This window comes from Pteropus alecto, unplaced genomic scaffold (assembly GCF_000325575.1).
Source record: "Pteropus alecto unplaced genomic scaffold, ASM32557v1 scaffold60, whole genome shotgun sequence".
NCBI classification, from domain to species: Eukaryota; Metazoa; Chordata; class Mammalia; order Chiroptera; family Pteropodidae; genus Pteropus; species Pteropus alecto.
In genome coordinates this window covers 2,458,579-2,479,418 of record NW_006430726.1, presented here as the reverse complement: position 1 = coordinate 2,479,418, position 20,840 = coordinate 2,458,579, and the positions used below count along the sequence as shown (strand labels likewise).

Genomic DNA, 20,840 nt, shown 5'->3' with positions numbered 1-20,840 from the left:
CCCCAGAGCCCTGATGAGCAGTCATGTCTGCCTGGTGCCCTGGGGCTGAGTCCACTTGTGTCAGTACCATCCAGGTTCCACACCAACTGTTTTCTGCATTTTTCAGTCTGGGCTCTACTCTCACCCGTCCCTCCATCCACCCTTTCTAGAGAATCCTGTTTTATACCACTCTACCCTCCCTACTCCCAGGTCACTCAGGGACTGTTGAAGCCCCTGGGTGTGTAACAGATGATGCCACTTCACGGCAAGGAGCCTCGCTCTTAGCAGATCCAGACTGAGGACAGTCCACGCACATTGTTAGGGCGAACTTTATGCTCCCAAAGGTGAAGTCTCCTGTTATGAGAATGCTCCAGAACAGGCAGGCAAAAAACTCTACATTTGGGGCCAAATTACAAGTTGTTAATAATAAAAATTGCTAAGAGAAGCTCTTGAAACCTTGGTTAATGGGCTAAAAAATATCTGAAAGCAGAAGGGAAGGGGTCTGGTGAATAGCAGCTCACATTTACACTTTGACCCTTCAATCTAGGGTTTCATCTCAATTCAAAATTTCTTTTGCAGGAGAAAGTGGGAATAACTGTTTGCAAATCTGGAAGCAAAAAACTCACAGCTTACTACAGATGATACAGATGTTTATTTTTTTTTAGAGCAGGGAAGCATTTACTGGTTGGAGTCTGGGCCACAGCTGCTCCTGTGGCTCCCCTTGTGTCCAAGAGAGGCACAGCCTCACTTCTGGGCATGCCGATCTCTAGTCAAAAGTACAACAGAGGCCACCACGTAAAGAGGCAGTGCTCTCCCTTGGTGTCTGAAGGACCTCTGGAGAGAACTCTGCCAGTGTGCTTTTTACGAGGTCCAGCCGGAGGTGGAGCTTGAAGTCAGGTTCAGGTGCAGGCTTCCTTCCCATCACAGCCTGCGAGCCTTCCTGGGGCGGCAGCCGTTGTGTGGGATGGGGGTGTTATCTGTGATCGAGATCACTTCCAGGCCCCCCATGGTTAGTCCCTTGATGGCAGACTGGAAGGAGCAGAAGGAACAGTAGAATGGCATGCTCCCGGAAATGGTGACCCAGTGTGCCCAGACAGGGCGCAGAGGGAGAGGGTGGGGTAGGGAGGAGAGTGGGAAGGCTCGCTGGCTTTGATACCTGTGATCCCAACCCTCTAATGGTCTCACAGAGGTCTTCCAACCAGACCCCTTCCCCGGGTCCTCAGTGCTGTCCACGTTTCTAGTCACACCTGCCTCTTCCCACCTTGTGCTTTACGATCAGAGAACCAAGGCTACCTATAAACCCTGACATAACTTAGCATTACACTTCTGTATCTTTACTTAAGCTGTTTCCTTGGCCTAGAATGTCCCCCCTCTCCTCCCATACCTGGCTAACACCTCGTTATTTTCAAGTTAGTAGAGATGTCACCTCTTTGAGGAAGCTTTCCTGATTATACCCAATGGGCTCCCAGCACCCTGGGCACAAGCTCTGCCACCGTACCCAGTCTGTACTGAGGGATCCGTTGTGATAGTCCCCCATGGACCACCTTTCTATTCCCAGTGCCTGGCACATAGCACGCACTTACTGAACTCTGATAAATTCAACTAAGGTGATCTAGGCTGAGCAGGTCATAAGAACAACAGAAACTTCAAGTCCTCCTGGAAATCCACTATAGGGTCCTTTGCCACTCCCCCTACCCTGCTCTCAAGCGCCACTTCTGTCACTTCCCAAAGAAGCAAGAACATACAACCTGTGGGGAACGGCAGCCACTTACCAAGCGCCCTGGCCCCAGGCCTTTCACCACCACTCGGATGTGGGTCACGCCCTTCCCCGTGGCTTTCTGGAGAAGAGAGGACACTGGTCATTGTCCCCCACCCCCAGAACAGCTACATCCTAGTCTCTTGCTACTGCCGCCTTGAGCAACAGGGTTTTGAGCTCCAGAGAAAAGTCACCCACGTATAAAAACAGACAGGAAGGAAGCATGGGATAGATGGCCGCAGTGCAGGGCAGACACCAGCAGAGAGCACAGAACTTGTCAAGTCAAAGTCAGCTGTGATCCCTTTTTGCCCAGGACAGCACTGCCACCTACTGGAAATTTCTAAATATCGCTCCAGTTTTTCTCAGGTAAATGCAGAATTTCAGATCATGAAGAGCTGCCCTGTACTTCAAGGCTGAGCTTAAATACTCACTTAAAAATTATCATTTTAAATCTTTAGTAATATTTAAGTTTTTCTTTCTTGATTATAAAGGCAGTTCATGATAGAAAGTCTGGAAAACACACAGAACTCACTCAACCTACCCTACAGAAGCTACTTTTAACACTGACATGTTTAAGTGTATATAATCTGTCCATTGTGGACCTTTAGCACCTTTTGATGATCATTAATACATAATAATCAATATTTTGGCGCATGGAGCTTTATTTGAGGTCAAGGTTTTCCTCAAATACTTGTGGTTTGGCAGAACCAGTGCGAACCTTTGTAAGGCCTGTGCTACAGCAGACAGTGCACAGGCTTTGGCCCCAGACCGATCTGGGTTCAGTTCAGGGAACTCAAGTGGCTGCATGGCCCTGAGCCAGTCACACGCTCTGTATCTCAGCTGGCTCTTAACATGGGTAGTACCAAACATCTAAGTATTTAAGATAATGAGTGTAAGGTGTCTGGCGTGTAGTAGATGCTCAATAAATATGCCAATAGCAGCACACTGCCGATTTGCTTCCAGAAAGGTCTGCAGCAGCTCGCAACCTGGTATTGCACGAGGGTTTTCGCCATACCACATCTGCCCAAATAGACTATCATCACCAATCCCATCCCCACCTCACTGGTCTTTGCTTCGAGGAGGCTTTGGTAAGCCTTCAGCACCTGGTTCTTACATCTTCTAGAACGAACCAACAAGTGTTTCCCTTCAGCTGAAGCTAAGAGAAAGATAAGAGAGCAGGCTTTTCACAGACCTCTTCAAACCACTTCTGATGTTCGGATATCAAACGAGAGTTGGCAAACACCCATTGCTTCTGAACGGCTAGTTCATGGAGATTTTCTCATCACAGTGATCAGCCATGCATAATGGGGAGCACTCCACACAGGGAGCCAGAAAGAACACACTTACCGCCGCAGCAGCTATGCCTGCTGTTTGTGCTGCGATGCCCGTGCCCTTCTTGGCGTTCCGGAACCCCTCTGTGCCACAGGAAGCACGGGCAAGGGGCTGGTTCATGGCAGAGACTACCTGGATCTGTGTGCTGGGAAAGCAGGGGAAGCACAGAAGATATAATGACCGTTCAGGGACATAAGAGAGCACTAACCTATGCTCTTACAAGTCCGAGTGACAAAGAAAAAGCTGCTTTCACTTGAGCTTACTAGCCGAATGTTTTTTGAACTCCTATAGGAGGTGCCAGGAAAGGTCAGAATCATCCCCTAAAACTCAATGAATACTGACAAGTCATATAATCTAAAGAGACTTCCATTATAGACTGAATGATGTGTCCCCCCAAAGTTCCTGTTGAAATCTTAACCCTGAATATGATGGTATTTGGAGGTGGGGCCCTTAGGAGCTGATTAGGTCATGAGGGTGGAGCCCTCATGAATGGGATAAGTGTCCTTATAAAAGGGACTCCAGAGAGCCCCCTCTCCCCTTCCACCATGTGAGGACACAATAAGAAGGTGGCCATCTGCAACTTGGAAGAGGGTCCTTACCAGAACCCACCATGCTGGCACTCTGATCTTGGACTTCCAGCCTCCAGAGCTGTGAGAAATAAATGCCTGTTGTTTAAGTCACCTAGTCTATGGTACTTTGTTATGGCAGCCTGAGCCAACTAAGACAAGCTCCATAGTCTGAGGGTGGCTAAGTGTCATCCAGGAGAAGGGTGACACATTTTTCCCTGTAGCCAGTGTTTAAGTTAAGCGTGCTGTCCTTGTCTGTTTTTTTTTCCCCTAAAAAACTACATGTTTCACATCAGATAATTAAAAAAAAAAAAAAGACTTTTCATTAGTGAAAGTTTCAAATATACACAAGAGTGAACAGAATAGTATATGAACTCCCATGGACCCATTACCCAGTTTCAACAATTAAGTCGTATCAAATTTACCTTCATCTATAAACCCTGTTTCCACTCCCCCCTTTTTACTACTAATGAATTATTCTGAAGCAAATTCCAGACCCATCATTTCATCTGTAACTATTTCAGTATGTAACACTAAAAGATAAGAACTCCTTAAAAAAAAAAAAATGATAAAACCATTATATCTTTAAAAAAAAGCTAGCAATGGTACCATACTGGATAATTTTAATGTTTCCATTTCATGATTGATGTTTAAATAAGTGGAACATTTTTTTTTCTAAGCGTCTCTTAACTTTAAAAGTTGAGAATGACTTTAGAAATCCCTAGATTTCTAAATTTCTAGATTTCCCCCGTGGTCGTTATCACCCTGTCTTCTGGTCTGCAGAACTCCCTGACAACTCAGTAAAGAAGGAAGTGGAAAAGCAGTTATGGGGAGACTGCCAGAGCCAGCCCTGGGCGGGGGCCATCTCCTTGCTGGCCTGGCTATGGCTGCCATTTCCCTACCGGGGCTTCTTGGGTTTTCTATGCTGGACAGATGCACAAGAGAACTGCTTGTCCTTGAGACAGAGCTATAGAGTAGGCTCTCGACGCTTACAATGCTGAATGAATCTCACGGCATCTCGCCTGTGCCCCACACTCTATCTGTGACTATGTCTCTTGTATTGTTCTCTAAATTGCTTCGTGGGCAGGTTGCGACCAAACACCAACCCGTCTCCAAGTGGGGGCTGGCCTACAAAGTTGTCACTAACGTCAACGAGGCTTCCACTGCCAACACGCAGTTGGGAACTCTCTTGACACTGGTGTGTAGGAAAGCAGATCTTATCAATGTGGTATTATTCAACTCAGGTCATTTTCATGAAATCTGAATTAATGTTATAAAGACAGAGCTGGTTTCCTAAAACAAGGGGGGAAGCCTGGAACGTCTGCAGAACACAGTGCCCTGACTCCCAGCCCAAGCAGGGTGCTCAGGGCCCCCTTGCCTTCCCCCAGGACGGGGAAGCAGCCCACCTAGACCGGCCCCGTGCTTCCCATCCTGCTTACTTGTTGTAGGATGCTTTAATGTGTGCGATTGGGATCTCCTCAAATTTCTTTCCTGCCCACCTCAGAGAGCTCTCCTGTCCTGGAATTGGAGGGTAAATGCTGCAATTACAAGAAACATTTATGTACAATTACCAATTTTAGAAATCCATCACATAGTTAAAGAAAATCTAATAGTGCAGACAAACTCATAATGAAAGATAGGAGCCGTCTGCCCCAGCCTGTGCCGAGGCGGCCCCCACCGCCACCGCTTTTCAGTCCTTCTGGTGCTGCCGCCCTGTCTGAACACTGTGCTTACGCGGCTGTTTCTTGAACTGTTGATTCTAGATACACCGAGTGACTTTCTGCTGGAAGAAAAGAGAATCTATGTTCCCCATATTCCCTGGTGCCCCTTATTGTATAGTCCGATTACTATTTTCATTCCTTTATAGACTACTTTCTGCAATTTAAAAAATATAGTTAAACCTCTCTATCTTCTTTCATTATCCAGATGATATCTTGACTCTATAAAAAAGGGCAACAAAATTTTAATAATACTTAGCATTACTACAGAATGATCCAGTTATCCTTTAGAAGAGAGGTTGGCAGATTTTTTCTGTAAAGGGCCAGAGAGTTAAATATTTTAGGCTTTGCTGGCCCTGAAGTTTCTGTTGCAACCCTGTAGTGCAAAAATGGCCACAGACAACAGTACATCAATGGGTGTTGCTGTCCCAATAAAACTTTATTCCAACTGGCCAGATCTGGCCCATGGGATGTAGTTTGCCAACCCCTAACCTACACCAGTGGTTCTCCACACCTGTTGCTGTGATGTGTAAGTTCTGCTCTAGACTTCTGGATGAGGCTTGGGAATCTTATTTCTAAAATGCCCCAGGTGAATCACATGTGAACTCAGGGTTGAGAACACTGGCCTAGACACTGTGATGAGTTCAGGATCTTTTGCCATCTTAGACCAATCTTTTCTCTGGCTATCCCAGGTCAGTACAATCATCTTCAGGTAGAGCAACAGGTACAAATAGGGGAACATAGTTAGCTGGGAAGCCAGGCCTCAGACCTAGGAGACTTGACTCAGTTCAGAGCTCTGCTCATCATGTTATACTTTCTTTTATTCAAACACACAGAGAATTGTCATTAAGCATACGAGATGTGAGTTAACCTGCCTGCGTGTGCAAATCAGATCCATGTGTGTACCCCCCGTCACCTGAAATACAACAGATTCTGGTTTAGAACATACACTATTGTCTGAGCACCATCCTCAGTCCAGCCCTACCTGCTTTCTTAGAGATAGTTTTAAAAACAAAACAGCATAGTGGTATTCAAGAGTTACAAGTGTATTCTTTCCTGGTAGGCCTGATCTTAAGAGATGATTTAGCACCTCAGCAGGTTGCTGGTTTATCAGCCTACACACTGAGATGGAAAGTGGACAAGGCTCTGAGATGACAATGTTTAAACCATCATCACTTTCCAGTTGATAATTCCTCTACTGACTTCGGGGTCAAAAAAAGTAAGCCTACTAAACTATGAATATACTATTGTAATACTTTACATATAAAGCAAGGTTTTTGAACAAGGAAGAACTGGGAACCATTTACTTCAAGGTTTGGACAAGGTCAGGTCTTTAAACTTCACAGGTCCACTGTACAAACAAATAAGTGGTTCACCACCAGCAAGCGCAGGTAAAGGGAAGACAAAGCTTTCCAGCACCAGTCTGCTGCCTCTTCATAACCATCCTCAGACCAGGGCCAGTACACATGGCATCTCTGCTGCATGGCCGAAGGGGGCTGAAATCAGCAGCTCTTCTCCACTGTGGAGGGTCCTAAAGGAGGGCTGACTTCTGCTGTGTGTACTTCAGGCATGAGAATTTGCTGATCCCTGGACAAAACCAACCCAAATGGACCCTGACACAAATGTGGCAGATGTTGGAATCTTGGCTGGGTAAGCTGCAGTTCTGCTTTCAGACAGAGAAGGCCTTGCCTCATGGTCTTCAACCCATTTTCTAATTGTGACAACAAACAATTTTTGGAAAATAAATGTAGAAAAATGCAAAGATTATGGCTCCTGGCCCACTACTCTTGCCACATATATGATTTTGGTAAGAGCTTTCCAATACCTGGCTTCTGTTTCTTGACCTCTTTTTTTCTCCAACCATTCTGTGTCCTCTCTCCTACCCTGGCTACTTACTCTGTGGTCAGACCTAGCACTTGTCATTAATCAGTTTCTCAGCCTCAGCACTGCTGAACTTACTCTGTGGTCAGACCTAGCACTTGTCATTAACCCCATTATAACCTTGGTTCCAAGAACCTCTGCCCACCACCTCCGGGCACACCCACTGGCTCCCTCTACTACTTGTACTCTAGTAAGCCTTCAGTCCCACTGATCTTACCAGCTTTACCCTATCCCTCTCGCTTCTCTCTTGACCTCAAGTAAATTCCATGGCCAGTCATTACAGTCACTCCCTTACACACACCCTCAGTTCTCTGCCCTCTTAGTTCACTGTACTCTCCTGGCAACCCCTAACCCTGGTTAAATCCGTCTCTCCAGCCCCTGTGAGCCTGTGCGTACACTGCACAGTTGGCTAGAGAAGAACACACAGCAATGCCAGCTGGCCTCTTTATCAGTTTCTCAGCCTCAGCACTGTTGACATTTTGGATAAGATGTTTCATTGTTGTGGGGGGCTGTGTTATATGCTGTGGGGTGTTTAGCAGCGTCTCTGGCCTCTACCCACTAGATACTGTCCCCCAAGACAACCAAAAATGTCTTCAGACATTGCTGAAAGTCCCCTTGGAGGCAAAAGTGCCCCAGGTTGAGAACCACTGCTTTATTTTAATGACTTCTGAGATCAAGTGGGCCCTCGGCACTGCCAGGCAATCGTACAGTACATCCCCAGTTCAACTATCCTTCCATTTTCCTGGATGACTTTATTGCCTTCTTTTGTCTCCTCAAACTTCCAGTTCGTTCTTGCTTGCTTATTGCCAGCTGATGACCTTCACAGACAAATAAAAGCAATCACAATTTCTTCCAGCTCCCACTACCAAACATCTGAGTCCTCAATCTTTGCATTCTCTTCTGTTATGTTCCAGTTGCGTGTTAGCCTGGCAAGGGCATCACTCCAGTAACGTGCCTGCATCAGCATCACCGTTCTTTCTCCTCTCTATAGCATCATTCCCAACAGCAAAACACGCTCATTTCCACAGACTAAAAACAACCCATCTCTCGACCCCAAAGCCTCCTTGAACTACTGCACATTTCTCTATTGCCCCTTACAGCAGAACCCCCCTAAAGAACTGACTGTACTTGCTGTTTTTGTCTCATCTTCTCCTCAAATGCACTCCAATCAGACTGTAGGCCCTATCCTGTACACCAAATTGCTGTTCCCCATCCACTCCACCAAAAATGCTCTAGTCCAAGTCACCGACAAACTCATAATGTTAAATCCAATGAGCAGTTCTGTCATCAGCCTCTTGATCTGTCTTATCAGCTGCATTCTCTGCCCTTCAACCACATTAAACAACAACAACAACAACAACAACAACTAGGTTTTCTTATTACCTCTCTGGAGGTCTCTTCTGTCTCTTTTGCTAATTCTTCCTCATCTCCCAAATCTCTAAATGTCAGAAGGCTCCAAGGTTTGGTCCTTTATCTGTACTTACTCTTTTGGTGATCTTGTAGTCTTGTGGTTTTAAACATCATCTACATGATGAGTATCTCTAGTTCAGTATCCTCTGAACTCCATTTCTAATAACCAACACTGTATCTCCACTTGGATGTTAATAAAGCATCTCAAACTTCCCATCTTAACAGTCGTTCAGACCCAAAATTTTAGTGTACCTTCATTCCTCTCCTTTTCTCATGCGTTAAAAAATCCTGTTCTTTCTAAATATATATATCAGTCCAACCATTCATACCACCTCCACAGCTGTCACTCTGGTCCAAGCCACCGTTCTTCCTTGCCTCGATTATTTCAGTGGTCTTCTAACTGCCTAGAAGACTTTTGGCTTCCATCCTTGCTTCCCTACAGTTCAGTATCAACACAGCAGCCAAAGGGACTCTTGAAAATGTAGGCATGATTGTGTCAGTCCTCAGACTTCTCCAGTGGCTTCCCATCTCACTCAGCGTAAAAGCTGAAGTCCTGATGATTGTGTACAGGCCATACAGGACGTAGCCCTGCGTGCCTGCTGCACTCCTCGACCCCATCGTCTGTATCTACTCCTCATTCCACATCGGCCACCTTACTATTGCTTACAAACACTAGACACACTTCTATCATCTGTCATATTCCCATGTTTTACTTGTTTAATAATTGCTGTCCCCTGTTCACTAGAACTTAAGTTCTGTGGGGGCAAGGATTTTGTGTGTTTGGTCACCAGTGTGTTCCCAGTACTTTGAACAGTGCCTGGCAATGGTGAATGACCACAATAGAATCTTGACCTAAACTCCTTTAGAAGCTCCCCACTGCCTACAGTGGGGACAGTGTTCAAAGCCCCACTTGTTACAGACAAGGTTGTCGGCATTCTGATGCCTTCTTGTCTTGCTGGCCTCATCTGCAATTACACACACACCTGAATATACCATGTTCTTTCATACCAAATGCCTTTACACAGACTCTTAGCTTTGCCTAAAACGATCCCTTTCATTTTGTCCAGCTGAATGCCCATTCAATTTACTTCCTAGCTCTACAGTCTTACTTGATTTACTCAGGAGTTAGACACTCATTCTTTCATACTGACCTCCAGTATACTATTGATCAGTTTATGGTGAGAATATTTGCACGTTTGTCTTCCTTGGTAGACTGTGAACTACTTGTGGGGAAGAACGATCTTTTGTATTGGTATTCCCAGCATCTAGCATGGTGCCTGGCAAATGTTTATAAGTACACATAGCATACAGAGGTGGTGGCGCTGATGGGAGACAAGTGGCCATTACCTAGGGCTGAGCACAAAAAAAACCTCTGAAGAATTTAGACCAACTCTAAAAAAGTGCACAATAAGCATTGCCCCTCAATCCCCTCCGATTTTGGGTCCTATGCTCAGGGAAGGTTGTTATTCTGACTTGATCTTCCTCTCAGGGGAAAGAAAGCTGACGTTTACTATACACCTCCAATATTCATTCATTCATTCATCCATCAAATATTCACTGAACATCCACTTTATGCCAAGGCTCATCAATTTGATTCTCACTACTTCTCTTTGCATTATATCCCTTTTTTGACGAGAAAACCGAGGCTCAGAAATTAATTTTCATAATGTCTCACAGATGGCAAATGACAGAGTTGGGAATTCGCTGGTTCTCTGACTCTGGAGGGTTGTGCGGGTCTCCCGAGGGCTGGGCCTAAGTGGCCCTCACCTGAAGCTGCTCCGGCTCGGAGCTGAAGTTGGAGCCGCTGTCTTCCCCTCAGTTTCTTGCTTGGCGGCGCCGTCTTGCAGCAGCTGGGCGCTCGTATGGATGGTGGAGGCCGGCGCCCAGGCCACGACGCTGCGGGGAAGGAAAGTTCATTGAGGACCCCAGACTTAACGGCCACTGGAGTCCAGCTAGTTCCTGGGATACACGCAGGAGCGCAGTCTCGGGGGTAGCCGTGGGATCGGAGTGGATAATCATTCTTACCTGTTCGTCGGTATCCAAGCCCATAACCGCGAAAGCCAAGACCCCGTGTTTCTTGCAACCTGCATGACTTGAATTGACCCCAAACAGCTCCCGTCCGCGTCGTCCACGGAGCCTGGCGTAGCTGGAGCGGCGACAGCACCATGACCGCCTGTGGGGGAAGAGTACAGAGGAAAAGTCATCTAATTCCTCTTCGTAAGGGCCTTTAAAGATTTTTATCCCAATTTAGATATTCTATAATAACTGTAGCTACGATATTTCAACTGAGAGTTTCCCACTTTTCCCCTATCTTCTAACATGAGCTCTTCGTCCACCCCTCTACGTTGGAATGGTTCGTTCTAATCGTTCCCGGTACTGGGCTCTTCCCTACATGCCGTTCCCGCGCTGCCTTGTGGGAACATAGGATTGGCCCAGGAGCGCTGAGCGCCGCATTGCACTGTGGGAAGGCAGAGAGATGGCGGCCCCGGGAATGCGGACTCTGATAGGGGTGGCGAGGGCCTGGCGGCGGTTTGAGGGGCTCAGGGCCAGTAGCCTTGGTTCTCGCAGCCTGACTCTTGCGGCCAAACCTTCGAACAGCATGTCTCCATGGAGCCTGTTGGGCGCAGTGTGCCTGCAGCGGCCACCGCTGGTCTCCAAGCCGCTGACCCCTTTGCAGAAAGAGATGGCGGCACTACTACAGCAGGTAGGTTGGAGCTGCAAGTCATGGCTTCAGGGTGCTGTTGGGGAACCAGTAAAAGCGCGCGAGCCTAGGTTTGATTCTGACTCTGGCACCACTTTCTTTGTGTGACTTTGGCCAAGTCACTTCTCCTCAGAACTTCATTGTGCTTACCTGCAGAATGGTACCTACCTTACTGAGTTAGTTTGGTACATAGTAGGCGTTCGGTAAAAAGTACTTTGTTTTCATTGACTATCTTTATTGTCACCCTAGGCAATTCTTTGGAAATGCTCTCCTTTTTACTTAGTGCGCGAGGGTAGCGGTGGTAAACAAGAAGGACTCAGTCTCTATCATAGGTAGTTGATAGTTTGGAGAGGAAAAAGTCTTTGTGATGAGACGAGTGTTAGAAGAAGGTAGTGGACACGTCTGTAAGATGCCTGTGGTAAAGTCAGCCCTGTTTTGCATCCCAGGACTATTTGTGTGAGGGGCGAGTGGAGAAACATGGGCAAAACTGGGAGTAGTGGCTCTGAGGGTCTTTAGACCTCACAGATATTGATCGAAGGGTAATACGTTTCTCTAGAATCAGATGTTTTTGTCTTGGCTACTGAGAGCTATAAGGTGCTTTTCTACGTTTTTTCCTTGGTTTATTAATTTACTCTGCAGTTATTAATAACTAAGGTCATCACTGAGCACTTACCTTGTAGAGACATTGTGCTAAAGTGCTAGTTCTCAGAGTGCTTTAGTTTAGTAGAGGGAGTCTAATCAAAAACTAAATAATAACATGACTGTATAATTGCAGACTCAGGTAAGTATAAAGGAAAACACACAATACTGTAAGAGGATTTAACAAGGACATCTAATTTTGAGAGGTGTCAATATCTCTCCAAGAATGCGAGACTTAAATTGAGATCTGAAGGACAAGTAGGAACTCTCTCAGGAGAAAAATGGGAGGGAAACCACTCTAGGAAGAAGAAACAGCATCTGTAAACTCCTGAGACAAGAACCGGTGAGTGAGATTGTGACCAAAGACTGGCATGACTGGAGCATGGTAAGCGGGCAGGCATTGCCTGTCCCATCCTCTGTTTTTAGCCATCTTGATCTCCAATCACATTTTAGCAAGTGTAATTCAGGCCCAAACTGTAGGTGACCTTTTTTCTTTATCTGTTATGCTTGTATGTCTGGCTATATTGGGTGGTAAACTTCTGAGTCTGTCAGGTGTTTTATAGCTGTTTTATTTTACCTGTTTTTTTGTCCTCTTAATTTTCTCAGATCGAGATAGAGAGAAGCCTGTATTCAGACCATGAGCTTCGTGCTTTGGATGAAGCCCAGCGTCTAGCAAAGAGGAAAGCTGACCTCTATGATGAAGAAGAAGATGAACAGAATATATTGCTGGTACAGGATTTAGAAGATATGTGGGAGCAGAAATTCCTGCAGTTCAAACCTGGAGCTCGCATCACAGGTTTGTGGTGTTTTCAAGCTAGTAAGAGGAAAGGGTTCCCAAACCCTTTATTTGTTACTTAAAACGCAAAAGCTATTCTTTGCGTTTTAAGTAACCAATAATTGCAAATGATAAAATTTCTTTCAGGTAGGAGAAAAGTAAATTCTTTTCCCTCTTCTTCGTATCTGCCCTAGTATAATTTTCCCCTAAATTAATAACTCTAATATTTTTTAAGTTTTATGTTATTTTTGAGTAGGAGGTGAGGCTGTTGAGATAGCCTTTTCTCTTTGTTAAACTTAATGAACGTTACATGAGTTTAACTCCTAGTTTGGACTGAGAGAGGGGGAAATTAATCCTTTCTAAGTAGTTTCCTGTGCTTTATCTGAAATCCCTCCAAAAGCAGGGAGTTTTCCTTGTCTCACAGAGGAAGACCGAAGAGAAAGTGGGGGGTAGTTAAATCAGTAATAGTGTCAAAACCAAATACTAGTGTTTGAATTAGTATGGGTATTGTTTCTTTTGCAAAGACTCAAAGTACTTTATGGTTTGCTCTTCAAAGAAAAAGTTGAGCTTTTGGTGTCCTCATCCTATATTTTAGTTTCCTCAAGATTGTGAGACTTTACCTTGAAAGAAGTCAGAGAGATGGGTCAGGGTTGTAATTTGATTATAGTAGTCCTCCTTTTCTGCAGGGAATACACTTCAAGACCCCCAATGGGTGCCTGTAACTGAAGATAGCACTGAGCCTTGTAATGCTGTATATTTTCTTATACATACACATCTACGATAAAGTTTACTTTGTAAATTAGGCACAGTAAGAGCTTAACAACAATAACTAATAATGAAATAGAGTAATTATAGCAATAAATTATAATAAAAGCTATGTGAATGTGGTCTCTCTCTCAAAATAGCTTATTGTACTGTACTCACCTTTTCACTTAAAGGAAGCACTTTATGGCTTTTCCTTGGCCTACTGAATTGCCACCATTAGTACTTCTGTGCTTTGGGGCCATGATTAAGTAAAATGAGGATTATATGAACACAAGCACGGTGATACTGAGACACTCAATCTGATAACTGATGTGGCTACTAAGTGACTATCGGGCTGGGAGTGTACGCAGCATGGAGACCCTGGACAAAGGGATGATTCATGTCCTTAGTGAGACTGAGTGGGATGGTGAGCAATTGCATCATGCTCTTCAGAACAGTGTGCTATTTCAAACTTCTGAATAGTTTATTTCTGGACTTTTCCATTTACTATTTTCAGAACACGGTTGACTGCAGGTATCTGAAACCACGGGAAGCAAAACCATGGATAATGGGGATCTACTTTCCAAGTTCTTTGAAGGCAAGGATTGTGGCTCTACCTTAAAGGAAGGCTGCGAAACTCTAATCTTTTTCATTCTGGTAGATCACAGTTATCTAGTTTTCTCCGACCCCATTTTCTTCCCAGAAGCCGATGAAAAGAATGACCGAACCTCACTGCACCGGAAGCTAGACAGGAACCTTGTTCTGTTGGTCAAAGAGAAGCTCGGAGATGAAGATGTTTGGATGCTGCCCCAGGCAGAGTGGCAGCCTGGGGAGACCCTCCAAGGAACAGCCAAGCGAACCCTGGCCGCTCTCTCAGGTGAGTTCTCTGCCACCGTCTAAAGCCCACGATTGTTACTTCAGACTCAACTGGAGGATTTAGAGGCTGACTGTGAGGATGAGATTAAGAGTAGGGGTTGGGAAGTTTAATGAAAACTTCTATATTTATAAAAATAGCTAGAAAAAATCCAGGTAAGGATTTTCCTTAGATCAGGTGAGAGTCTTTGTCTGACTGAGATTTTAAAATTTAGTACAGTTGACCCTTGAACAACACGGGTTTGAACTGCACAAGTCCACTTATACATAGATATTTTTCAGTAAATACATGCAGCACTGTAAATGTATTTCTTCTCCCTTATGATTTTCTTAACACTTTTTTTCTCTAGCTTTATTGTGAGAATACAGTGTATAATAGATATGTATACCAACTATGTCTTTATTGACTGTCTTTGTTATCGGTAAGGCTCCCCGTCAATGGTATTGTTAAGTTTGAGGGAGTTAAAAGTTATACATAGATTTGTGATTGTAGGGGATCAGCATTCCTAACCCCTGCCTTGTCAAGGGACAACTGTACGTTCAAAATTGTTGTTCCTGTTGCTGTCTCAGACCACTTCTCTTATCCTTATTTATTGGTACCATCACTTATCCAGTCACTCAACTTGAAACCTCAGAGTTACCTTTGACCTCATTCTGACATGTATAAATTCTTGAGTCCTACCTGGTCTACTCTAAATATTCCCCTCTTTATTCTCAGAGCTTCTTCACTTCTCACTGGACCAGGGTTTCTCAGCCTTGGCACTACTGACATTTTGGGCCAGTGAATTCTTTGTGGGCACTGTTCTGTGCATTGTAAGATGTTCAGTAGCATTTCTGGCTTCTGCTCACTAGATGCCAATAGCACTAACCCATCCCCATCCCTTCTGGTGTGACAACCAAAAATGTCTAGACATTGGCTGATATTACCTGGGGAACGAAATCACAGTGATTGAGAACCACTATACTGGACTATTGAAGTAGATGCTAAATAAGCCCACCTTGCTTTTGTGTCATACTCTTCAGTGTTGCCAGAATGAGTTTGTCACTTCTCTGCCTTGAATTCTAACAAGGTTTCCCATAAAAGTTCAGACTTTCAAGCATGGCATGCAGATCTTTTTTGCTCTGATCCCGAGCTCATCAATTTTCTGTCTTGCCGCTCATTAATGTATATTATAAGTTCTAACCTAGCAAACCTTTTGCATCCTTTGAATAATGTCTTTCATGCGTCCGTTTTGAGGCAAGCTGGTCCCTGATTGGATGCTTTTACTCCCTGACTGTTCAGGTTTTAAGACTCAGCTCATTCTTTATACCTTCTGTGGTGGAACCTTCTCCAGGCCAGTAGATAGAGAGAGGTACTCCTCTAGGTTCCCATAGCACTTGTATGTGCCCTTACTCAGTTTATGCACCAAACATTTACTCTGTGCTGGACACTATCCAGGCCATGGGGTCACAGTGATGACAGAATGCCACCCCTGCTCCCTGGGAGCTTACGTTCTAGTGGAAAATACACTCTCACTTATCCCATTGTCTTGTAATTGTTTATTAACACATTTCCCTTCCTAGCCAGAACGCTGACTCCCTTGACGGTAAGGAGAATATCTGTTCCTCTTCATCACCCAGCTCTCAGCAAAGTACCTGGCACAGATTAGGTACTCGCTGAATGTTTATCAAGTAAATGGATTTCGTAGTATCAGTGCATAACCACTTTACTGGCCCGGCTACCACCTACCATCTGCTAAGGAAACATCGGTGTGTGCTCCCTTGATCCTTTCCATCTAGGGGCCTGTGGCCTACAGGAGAGGTAGCGAGACAGAACGGAATGGGTGGGGGCCTTTGCTGCTCTCTCTGCTTTCTCAGCCATCACAAGGGAGTTGGCAGCTGGGTTTCTCACCAGGATCACTGTGTTCAGATACTCGGCTTCCCTCATGTCAAACATTCATGACTGTTGCTTGCTCGTCTGTACCTCCCGTGTGCCATGTGGAAAGGGGTTCTACTTCAGCACTACACTTTCTGATTGTAATACATACACGTGAAAGGAAATATATAAAGATATGTGGAGAACAACAAGTGTTGGCGAGGATGCGGAGAAAAGGGATCTCTCATACATTGTTGGTGGGATTGCAAATTGGTACAACCACTATGGAAAACAGTCTGGAGGTTTCTCAAAAAATTAAAAATTAATTTTTGACCCAGCAATTGCACATCTGGGTATTTATCCAAAGAAAACCAAAACAATTTATTAATATCTGTGCACCCCTATGTCCATGGCAGAACAGTTTACATTAACCAAGATATGGAAGCAACCTACATGCCCATCAACAGACGTTTGGATAAAGAAATTATGGTTCATATATACAATGGAGTATTACTCAGCCACTAAAAAAAATGAAATCCTATTTGCAACGACATGGATGGACCTGGAGGTTATTATGCTGAGTGAAATAAGTCAGAGAAAGATAAATACCACATGATTTCACTTTTATGCGGAATCTAAGGAACAAAAAGAACAAACTAATCAAAAACAGGCTCACAAATATAGAGGACAATCTGATGACAGAGGGGAGGGATTTTGGGGGGCTGGAAGAATGGGATGAAGGATAAAAGAAATATAAATTAGTAATTGATAGATGGTCACGGGAATGGGGAGCATGGCATAGGGAATGCAGTCAGCTCTAATGTATTGGCTAGGTGGAGAGCCAGAGGAGAGAAAGAACAATTAGGGGGATCATTTTATAAACTGTATAAATATCTAAACCATGTACTGTATATTTGAAACTAATAAAAAAAGTTAATATTTAACAGGTGCATAGAAAATAAAATATATTGATTTATTGAAAATTTGTTAAAATGACAAAAACTCAAGCAATTTAAAAGTATATTTACAAAAAGTCAAAGTCCATTTTTTTCCTTCCTATCGTCGTCATACTTCCCAAGTATTTCTGCAAGATGGAATTCCTAGAGGTGGAATTAGTGGTCGAGGATAGAAACATTTAAGTTTTTAATAGATACAGCTGAATGGTTCTGCAGAATGTACCTAACATTTGAAATTTTCAGGAATGGTGTATTAGAGTACCTCTTTGCCTAGGCCTCACCAACATGAATTAGTCTTTCTCTAATTTTTGCCTATCCGGGCAGTAAAAAACTGATTGTTTTGAATTAGCATTTTTGTGTTTGTAAGCAAGGTTGACCATCTTTTAATGTGTTTATTGGCTGTTTGTATTTCTTCTGTGAACTGCTTATTTAGACTCTTTGTTCATGTTTGTACCAAGTGGTTTCTTTTCTGTGCTCTTGGTTTAATTATATTTTTAATCTATTTTTTCCAGATTATAGAAAAGTAATATGTATCCATTAAATTGAATGAAAGTTTCAGAAAAGTATAAAGAAGCAATCCAATATAATCTCACCACTCACAGATATCTACTGTTGACATTTTGTATTGTATAGTGCTGTTTTTTAATATTGAGAAAAGCAATTTATTGTGTATGATGAAAAAGTCATCAGTGTCTAGAAAGTGTAGTATAGGAAAAGTAATTTTTCTTTCTCAGGGGAAACCACTATTAACAGTTTGTGTATCCTTTTAGAAATTGCAAACACATACATATTTTATCCGTCTTTTTTTTCACATAGTTGGAACATATATATTAGAGTTATACCTTTTCTCCTTCTCTTTTATACAGTCTTTAATCATTTTTCTATATCAGCACATGAAGATGTATCATACTTTTTTTACCACGTGTGCTATTTCATAATACATATGTACTGCAATTTAACTAGTCTGTTGCTTTTACACATAAAGCTGCACTGAACATCCTTGTATACTCATCTTTGCTCACATGGGCAAATAAATATATCTGGGAGGATAAACTTCTAGAAGCAGAGTTGCTAGATCAAAGAGTATACATAAGTAAAATTGGTAATTCTTGCTAAATAAAGCAGTTATACTAATGTACACCCATGTGAGACTACCCGTTTTCCCTGTATCCTTGACAAGCTGTCTTCAGCTCAGTTTTTGAACTTCAGTAATAATGATATGTTGTTTTAATTTGTTTCTTTAATTAATAAGATTGAGCATATTTTAATTAATTTTAAATTGATTTTTATTTTCGTGTGAACTTTTTTTGTTCATATGCTCAGTCCATTTTTCTTTCAGATTTGTTGGTTTTTCCTCATTGGTTTCTAAGTATTTCTTATACCTTAAGATATTATTCCTCTGTTGAATGTGTTGAAATGTTTTTTTCTGGTTTGTCATTTTGTCTTTGACTTTGTTATGCTTCATTTTTCCTTGCAGAAAGATTTAATTTTTATACAGATAAATATGTCTTTTCTTTTTTTGGATTTTTGAATTTTGTGTATTGGTTAGGCTTTCCAAAAATGATACAGAAAGTACTCTTATGGTTTCCTTTTTCTTTAATGAGAAATTAAAGAAAAGAATTCAGAAAATATTAAATATTCATGAAACCACCATCCAGAACAGACTTTTTATGAAAATTTAAAGTTTCTGTTGTTAAAACTTTGATCTATTATGGTATCAGTTTTGGTATGATGGATGAGGTTGGGATCCATCTTTATTTTTCTTATTTAGCTTGCCAAGTCTTCAAATGCCATTTAATAATTAATCCATTATTTCCTTATCCTTTGAAATGCAGGCTTGGGGTTATTAACCCTTTGTTACACATCGTAAATGTTGTCAGTCTTTGTTTTTTAACTTTGGTTATGATGTTTTCACTCTACAGAAGTTACATTGGTCCTTTTTATGCTTTTCTTGTGACACTCCCTTTAAAAGGCTGATTAGCCTTGCTTTACAGATACCAAGTGCCTTGGTCCTTCACCAACAGATGGTGACCGGGCTGAGTCTAAAAGCTCAATGCTCTGACTCCCAAGTAGTGGTATTTGAACTGCCTCGCTCACTTCAGTCTGAAAGTAGTAGCTTGGAACATGGAGTGGACCCAGTGAATCTGGAGCCCATGGGCCAGGAGTGTTTGGATTGAGAAGACAGGAAGCTCTTCCAGAACGACCCTAGTCCTCACTCCCAGAGATTGCTTTTACGTCACTGGAAAAGGCTCTCACAGACACCCTCGATGATTTTGGGAGCCAGAGTAAGCAGGTGGGTGTGTCCTCATCTTCCACTTGTGTTTCCCCTCCTCCCTCAGAAAACAACATGGAAGCCAAGTTCCTGGGAAATGCACCCTGTGGCCACTACAAGTTCAAGTTCCCCCAGGCAATACGGACAGAGAGTAGCATCGGGGCCAAAGTATTCTTCTTCAAAGCACTACTACTGACTGGAGACTTTGCCCAGGCTGGGAAGAAGGGCCATCATGTGTGGGTCAGTAAAGAGGAACTGGGTGACTATTTGAAACCAAAATACCTGGCCCAGGTTAAGAGATTTCTATTGGACCTCTGATGGACTGAGTTGCCTGTGGACAGTGCTCGGACAGGTCTGCGATTTGGGTCTCAAAGACATTCGTGGTTGCTCCCTCTTTGCAGGGAATATCAAGCAGCAAACTAAATTCTGAGAAATAAAATTTATCATTTTGTGGATCTCGGTTGATTTGTCCTTTGTGGAGTACAAGCTTCTCCCTGTGAGGAGAGAGCCAGCTCTTAGGGCACCTTTCCCTTTTTTCCTAAGTTGATGATTGTGTATTGCATTACTTTATAGTGAATCAACTGGCTTCCTGAGCCCAGGAAGAAAGAACTGAAGGAAATGACTCTTCATTTCTGTGAAAGCTCCTAGGCCCATAAAAAAACCAAAACTAGTTCTGTGTAGTTTTTTAGCCATTTTCCATTTTGTTATTCCCTCCCTTTCTACTTGGTACATGAAAATGTATCAGTCTAGCATGTGAAATAATTCCTTTTCCCTCTCCTCTCCCCTATTTCCTTTCTCTTCCCTCCCCTCTTCTCCCCCTGCCCCTTGTCTCCCCTTCGCGTACCCTCTCGCCCGTTCCCTCTCCCCTTTTTTCTTCTTTCCTTCCTTTCTCTTTTTTTTTAACTCATTCCCCCCCTTTTTAAAAACATTTTATATTTAAACAATTTAATCATGTGTTATGTTTTGAAACAGCCGTGTGAAATAAGCAGTGTCAGCTTATTCTCTCCATTTTACTAATGGGGCATCCCGGCTCGGTGTGTCTTGGTTAAGAGTCTTCCTTCATGGCACTGATGGTGCAGGGGAACACTCATCTCTTCCCTGAGCTGGGGCTCTTCACCCCTCTCTGTCGTTTGGGTCAATGCTGGTCTTGGTGCTTGGCACGTGGAAGGCACTTGGTAAACATCTGCTACATGAGTGGAAGAGAAGGTGTCTCTCAGACGTGCCTCTGCAGAGAATAGTGGTTCCAGGAGCCAGGCTGCAGCCCCGGATCCCCTCGGACTTCCTGGTTTCCTTTCACACGTTGTTCTGGGTTAAGACTGGCCCGTATGATGTAAGCTTGCGAAATGGCATTTCTCTGTCTGCATCAGGTGTAGCCTCACGTTC

The 20,840-nt window shown here is 43.4% G+C and overlaps 2 protein-coding genes across 5 annotated transcripts; one reads left to right on the top strand and one right to left on the bottom strand.

The window, feature by feature from the left end:
- Nucleotides 1-612: 612 nt before the first annotated feature.
- MRPS11 (mitochondrial ribosomal protein S11) lies at nt 613-10,990 on the bottom strand. 2 transcript variants are annotated; one of them, XM_006905254.3, is made up of 6 exons: nt 10,668-10,990; nt 10,410-10,538; nt 5,073-5,171; nt 3,083-3,212; nt 1,752-1,817; nt 613-1,008 (listed from the first exon to the last, which is right to left on the bottom strand). In XM_006905254.3, the coding sequence occupies exons 1-6, from the start codon at nt 10,844-10,846 to the stop codon at nt 901-903; spliced, it is 711 nt and encodes a 236-aa protein (XP_006905316.1). In that variant the 5' UTR covers nt 10,847-10,990; the 3' UTR covers nt 613-900. The 2 variants fall into 2 exon arrangements, with proteins under 2 accessions (XP_006905316.1, XP_024905507.1); XM_025049739.1 differs by lacking the exon at nt 10,410-10,538.
- A 91-nt stretch (nt 10,991-11,081) lies between these two features.
- On the top strand, nt 11,082-19,912 carry MRPL46 (mitochondrial ribosomal protein L46). Of its 3 annotated transcripts, none has more exons than XM_015594192.2 (4): nt 11,082-11,346; nt 12,589-12,778; nt 14,208-14,378; nt 19,525-19,912. In XM_015594192.2, the coding sequence occupies exons 1-4, from the start codon at nt 11,119-11,121 to the stop codon at nt 19,773-19,775; spliced, it is 840 nt and encodes a 279-aa protein (XP_015449678.1). In that variant the 5' UTR covers nt 11,082-11,118; the 3' UTR covers nt 19,776-19,912. The 3 variants fall into 3 exon arrangements, with proteins under 3 accessions (XP_015449678.1, XP_006905315.1, XP_015449682.1); XM_006905253.3 differs by having other exon boundaries at nt 11,083-11,346; nt 14,205-14,378; XM_015594196.2 differs by lacking the exon at nt 19,525-19,912 and adding an exon at nt 15,938-16,785 and having other exon boundaries at nt 11,083-11,346; nt 14,205-14,378.
- Nucleotides 19,913-20,840: the final 928 nt, after the last annotated feature.

Excerpts from the sequence above, each read along its gene's own strand:
- MRPS11 (XM_006905254.3), bottom strand. The coding sequence starts at position 10,846 with ATGACTTTTCCTCTGTACTCTTCCCCCACAGGCGGTCATGGTGCTGTC. Across the intron at positions 5,172-10,409 it reads CCGAGCCGGAGCAGCTTCAG|CATTTACCCTCCAATTCCAG; the intron begins GTGAGGGCCACT and ends TTGTAATTGCAG. Across the intron at positions 3,213-5,072 it reads ATTAAAGCATCCTACAACAA|CACACAGATCCAGGTAGTCT; the intron begins GTAAGCAGGATG and ends CTGCTTTCCCAG.
- MRPL46 (XM_006905253.3), top strand. The coding sequence starts at position 11,119 with ATGGCGGCCCCGGGAATGCGGACTCTGATAGGGGTGGCGAGGGCCTGG. Across the intron at positions 12,779-14,204 it reads ACCTGGAGCTCGCATCACAG|AAGCCGATGAAAAGAATGAC; the intron begins GTTTGTGGTGTT and ends TTTTCTTCCCAG. Across the intron at positions 14,379-19,524 it reads AACCCTGGCCGCTCTCTCAG|AAAACAACATGGAAGCCAAG; the intron begins GTGAGTTCTCTG and ends CTCCTCCCTCAG.